This window comes from Coregonus clupeaformis, unplaced genomic scaffold (genome assembly GCF_020615455.1).
Source record: "Coregonus clupeaformis isolate EN_2021a unplaced genomic scaffold, ASM2061545v1 scaf0293, whole genome shotgun sequence".
NCBI classification, from domain to species: domain Eukaryota; kingdom Metazoa; phylum Chordata; class Actinopteri; order Salmoniformes; family Salmonidae; genus Coregonus; species Coregonus clupeaformis.
This window is the reverse complement of record NW_025533748.1, coordinates 404,516-410,515: the sequence shown is the minus strand read 5'-3', so window position 1 is coordinate 410,515 and position 6,000 is coordinate 404,516. Positions and strand designations below refer to the sequence as shown.

The 6,000-nt window shown below is 48.3% G+C and overlaps 1 protein-coding gene across 1 annotated transcript in view; it reads left to right on the top strand.

Annotated features, from left to right (window-relative positions):
• Nucleotides 1-265: 265 nt before the first annotated feature.
• LOC121570729 (adenylate cyclase type 9-like) overlaps nt 266-6,000 on the top strand; it is an 82,749-nt gene continuing 77,014 nt past the window's right edge. The window contains exon 1 of the mRNA XM_045214650.1: nt 266-4,035. Coding sequence (XP_045070585.1) covers nt 2,196-4,035 — 1,840 coding nt within the window. The 5' untranslated portion in view covers nt 266-2,195. The remainder of the gene's footprint in view (nt 4,036-6,000) is intronic.

Here is a 6,000-nt window from a genome sequence, read left to right as displayed (position 1 = left end):
ACCCCCCACACTACGGATAAAAACACCGGTGGTCTCGGTAACAGCGGTGGTGGTGAGTGATGAGCCCACATCTTGTCGAGAATTTGGCTGGCGAGATGTGGGCGTGCTCGGACGCGCTCACTGCGGGTAAAAAAAATAAAAGACACCCCACCTACCCCGGAATACGTGCTCGCCACAGTCCAGTCTTTCCCTTTCTCGCTTTTGCGTGCACGCACCTAAACACGTCCGTCCCCGGTGTCACTACTCTCGTTCACAGGCAGTCGCACACATCTACACACATGCGGGTGGACGGCGGATTCTGAAAGCGCCGTTATTTTAACTGTGCTTGGATAGCTCACACAACGCTTTACAGCGGTATCCATTGTGCCTCTTCTGGAAAGAAAGACTGGCCAGACAACGGGGAATAGAAGAAAATATCCAAGGGATGAAGAGACTGGCATAGAGATGATCGGACGGGAAGTGCGCTTAAATAGCTAAACCCGCAAATCTGCCTTGAGTAAAATAGAATTATTTGAACAGAGGAAAAAGACGCTTGCTTCTTCATGCAATTGAATTAAAGTGTGTGTGGTGGGGGGGGATCAAGGAGCCTCTTGTCTGTTCAGTGAGGACTCGGTATTCGTGGGATACGAGGAGGGGAGAAAGCTTGTAATTAGCCCGGGTTGTCCACTTGATAGTCGTCTGCGACTCAATGGGGAGAATAGTGGCGTGGGAAAAGTTTCCACCACTCGAGGAAAGGAGGACGGAAAGGGGCTACATACAACCAAGACTGGCTTCAGCCGTGGCCCTGTATGGATGGCAGACTGAAGTCTACTGACAATTAAATTGCGGTCACTCGTGGAATTATGGGAGAAACCAGTGCCAGTTATCAGGAAATTAAAATTAATTTTATGTTGACTTGACATGTATTGTTTGATTGTATTATCAAAACAATATTTACTCAACACAGACTGAGCATGGTCTGGATCCAATAAAGTAGGTATTTGTGCGTGAACACTTGATCTCCAATTCAATTGTAGGTCTACTAAATGTGTGCAGGTCTTTGCACTATTCTGCCACCTTGTCCTCTTCCAATTGCCCTGTTCTATCAGGGTGTATCCCCAGGAATTGGAGTCGCAGCTTTGGAAATTCCGGAGAGGGACTCAGGAAAGGACGGGGCTCCATCCATGGAAATACTTACGAATAGGCCTTTTCCTAGTCACAGCAAGAGCATGTTGGTAAAGAAGGCTAAGGGGCATTAGACGTCAGTGTTTGTTTTCTCTTTCTTGTTTATGTGAGGACATTTCCGCCTTAAATAACCCGGCATATGTCAAACAATAGTTCCGTAACTGTGGCTTTATTGCGATGCCAATACAACGCCGGCGGAGGGGTTTATTTTGGGAATACAGGATGAAGTTCTACTCACACTGTCAGCAAAGTGCTTACGCGTGAAGTTTGAAAGGATTATTTTCCTCATAGATCACTGTAAATTGGAAGCAATTTCTGCATTCATTATAGTCAACTTGCTTAAAAGCATTAACATGTAATATATAACATATAAGAGAGGACAGGCAGGAGTTCTGTAGACACGAATAGAAATGCAGACGGGATCTAAAATCAATAGAGGATTATTTTGACAGTGCATTTACAAAGAATGGCTATGCAGGCAGCCAAGTAGTGAGAGCATGAGGGAATTTGATCCAGGTTTCAGTTATGCCATTATCTGCAGAATTTGTCCCAATATACCAGTAGGCTACAGTCTGCTGTTTAGTCACGGGAGAGCCTTGGAAATGTTACTGAAGTAGTATTACTCAACTAAGTTTCTACAGTCAACATAGTTATATTATGTAAGATTTTGACTACTCCCCAAATCTTTTTCAATGAGTCAAAAACAGTTGTCTGTACTTGGACTGCAACAGAATGGGCACTGAATGCACCATGCCGACACAAGTGCGTCAAAACAGAGGGGAAGGTATAAGAATGGGAGTATTGACGTCATGAGGGGCAATAATTAACTGCTCAAAATCCTGGAACAGTACACAGCTAACTTGGCAGACTTTTTCCCTGGAGAAGTTTCTGTGCAAAATTCATTTCCCCAAAACATTTTATTTTCTTTTACACTCATTCTAGACTAGAGGGTACCACACTATGGATACATTCATAGCCTACATTGCAATTAGCTCTATTGTCGTCTAATTTCTGTTAGATTAAAAAGAAACATGGCATCCCCCCAACATCAGCAGCTGCTCACAGAGGTGAGCTGTGACTCGAGCGGCGAAGGCGGCGTCTCAGTGAGGATCAGCAGTAGCATCAAACACAAGCATGGAGGAGGAGCCGGGGCGCTGGGTGGCATTGGAGGAGGCTTCATGGGGGGCGGGTCCAAACACTGCAAGTACAGCATCTCCTCTAGCTGCAGCTCGGGAGAGTCCGGGGTTCTCAGGCCCGTGGTCAAGGGGCTGCGAACCCAGAGGAAGATGCCCCAGCTGTTCGAGAGGTCCGCTGGGCACTTCTGGGACCCCAAGTTCGACTCTCCCATCCTGGAGGAGGCATGCAGGGAGAGGTGCTTTCCCCAGACCCAGCGGAGGTTCCGCTACGTCCTCTTCTACCTGTTCGCCGCCAGCCTCCTCTGGGGGGTGTACTTCAGCGCCAACCCCGACCGTTGTGACCGGACTGCCTTCCTTGTCCCCACCGCCTGCTTCCTCTTCTTCTGCCTCCTCCTCTTCCTGTTGACGTTCACAAGGATCTACGCCCGCTGCTACAACCAGGCGTCGCTGCTGCTCATCGTGGTGACCTTTGCCCTCACCCTGGCACCCCAGATCCAGACAGCCGGCTTCAGGGACCTGGAGACCCTCCCTCCAGAGGATGTGGTGGAGGACGTGGGGGACGTCAGTGGCATGGAGCCCAGGAATGTGACCTTCAACCGGGACTTACCCAGGGGAAGCGCCTGGGCCCCCTGCCTATCTCCAGTAGGGACCTTCTCCCTGGGCATGGAGGTATTGCTACTACTCTACAGCGTCCTCCACGTCCGACTCTATGCCTCTGTGCTACTGGGACTTCTCTACTCGGTGCTCTTCGAGGCTCTGGGATGGCTCCACCTCACCCAGGCTGCTGGGGACGGTTGGAGCCAGGCCTCGGAGGGGGCAGACTCGGACTGGGACACTCTACGCTGGCTGGGGCCAGCCAAAGCTTTGCTCCACTTGTGCGCCCACGCCATCGGCATCCACCTTTTCATCATGTCCGAGGTGCGATCGCGAAGCACCTTCCTCAAGGTGGGCCAGGCCATCATGCACGGCAAAGACCTGGAGGTGGAGAAGGCGCTGAAAGAACGCATGATCCACTCCGTGATGCCTCGGAGGGTGGCCGACGACCTGATGAAGCAGGGCGATGAGGAAGGCTTGGCCGGCGGGAGCTCGGCCAAGCGCTACTCCAGCAGCGGTGCGGCTGCTGTCATCTCCAGCCCCAAGAACAACAAGAGGAATAAGACCTCAATCCCGAGAGGCCAGATCATCTTCAGACCCTTCAACATGAAGCGCATGGAGCCCGTCAGCATCCTCTTCGCGGATATCGTAGGCTTCACCAAGATGTCTGCCAACAAGTCGGCCCATGCCTTGGTGGGGCTCCTCAACGACCTCTTTGGACGTTTCGACCGGCTATGTGAGCTGACGTGCTGTGAGAAGATAAGCACCCTTGGGGACTGCTACTATTGCGTGGCAGGCTGCCCTGAACCTAGGCCCGACCATGCCTACTGCTGCGTAGAGATGGGGCTGGGCATGATCCAAGCCATCGAACAGTTCTGCCAGGAGAAGAGCGAGATGGTTAACATGAGGGTGGGCGTCCACACGGGCACTGTCCTGTGCGGTATCCTAGGGATGAAGCGGTTTAAGTTCGACGTGTGGTCCAACGATGTGAACCTGGCCAACTTGATGGAGCAACTGGGCGTAGCCGGGAAGGTGCACCTATCAGAGGCCACCGCCAACTTCCTGGACGACCGGTACCAGCGGGAGAATGGACAGGTCACTGAGAGGGTTGGACAGAGCGTGGTGGCGGATCAGCTGAAAGGTACGTAACCAGCTGGTTGCAAAGCGGGGCTTGCACATCTGTGGGAATGGGTTGTGATTTATGTGATTGCTTTCAGTGGTGGGAAAAGTTCCCAATTGTCATACTTGAGTAAAAGTAAAGATACCTTAATAGAAAATGACTCAAGTAAAAGTGAATGTCACCCAGTAAAATACTACTTGAGTAAAAGTCTAAAAGTATTTGGTTTTAAATATACTTAAGTATGATAAGTATGTGTAATTGCTAAATATACTTAAGTATTAAAAGTAAAAGTATAAATAATTTCACATTCTTTATATTAAGCAAACCAGACGGCACCGTTTTCTTATTTTTTTAAATGTACGGTTAGCCAGGGGAACACACCAACACTCAGACATTTACAAATGACACGTGTGTTTAGTGAGTCCGCCAGATCAGAGGCAGTAGGGATGACCAGGGATGTTCTCTTGATAAGTGTGTGAATTTGACCATTTCCCTGTCCTGCTAAGCATTCAAAATGTAATGAGTACTTTTTGGGTGTCAGTGAAAATGTATGGAGTAAAAAGTACATCATTTAAAAGTTGTCAAAAATAGTAAAGTAAAGTACAGATACCCCAGAAAACTACATAAGTAGTACTTCAAAGTATTTTTACTTAAGTACTGTACACCACTGCAATATTCAACTGTAAAGTTCACTCATTGACTACAGTTGAAGCCTACATAAGTAGCCTTCGACTTCATCTTGGGCCTAACAACACCCATGCCAATATATCCTCCAAACACTGGCTTCTCTGGCATTTTCACTTAAGTATTGCCTGGCTGTGACTTAAGTAGTACTTGAAAGTATTTTTACTTAAGTACTTTACATCACTGATTGCTTTCCAGTATTGCCTGGCTGCCAGGAGTTATTCTGTTGTTTTTGTGATTGAATATCATGTTACATTTAGCAATCTTGTGTATTTGCTTTAGCATAGCATGGGGAGAGTCAGATGCAGAAGCAGTATTGATATCAATCTTTCTATGCAGTGGAACATTTTAACATACGCTGGGACTTGTTCTGTATTACTGACGGCCTCTCTATCGGTGCTCCACTGATGCAGCAAGGTCACCTAACGGCAGTTTCACAACACAGGCAGCAGTAATAAGGACGTTACGGCTGTTCATTTTCACTTAGTAAACCTATGTGGTTTTTATGAAAACCCTGACACCTTTATGCTGCGTTGTTTATGTGCTGCAGTACAGTGCACCCATTTCTGTTCTGAATGAGAGCTTTATGTAGGGCCACTACATCAAAGGTGATTGGTGGTTCCCTCTTTGTTGTCCGTGAGAGGGAGAAAAGTGGGGCCTGACACTGGTCAAGGTCAGCACCTGCTTCATAGCGTCGTATGTCATACGTTGGGGACATCAGGGACAGATGGGGGGGTTCAGTTTGTCGGGAGGTGCCCTTTGTGGCCGACTGGGTGTTGGTTTTATGTGACACTGAACCACAAACAGACGGTTGTACTCCTCCTCCCCCTTATTTCTGTTCCCTGTTCAGTTACACTGCCTGCCTGCCTGCCACCCAGACGTCATCCTCAATGTGACCCTGTTCTCTTACCTTGGCTCTGAACCTCCAGGGGATTGTCCTACCTTAATGCCACTATTTATGCAAAGGCTTTCTTTATAAATGGAGATGTCAGCAGTTTACAGTGCATCTGCACCTCATCCTTTTCAGCCTGACTCCTCTCTCTCTCTCTCGGTCGCCCTTCTCTCTCTCTCTCCGTTTCCTTTTCGCTCACTCTCTCACTCGCCCTCTCTCCCTGCTAAATCGCACAACTCCAGAGAGACCAGTATTTCGCTTTTATTTGATGCATTTATGCAAATACCTCTGATGGAACTAAACCTTGGGCTTAATGCCTCTTTTCATCATTTGAAGAATCAGTACATTATCACCTAGCAGTAATAAAGTTATGCTGTCAAACGTAGGTGTGTTTGAAAGGCTGAGGGATT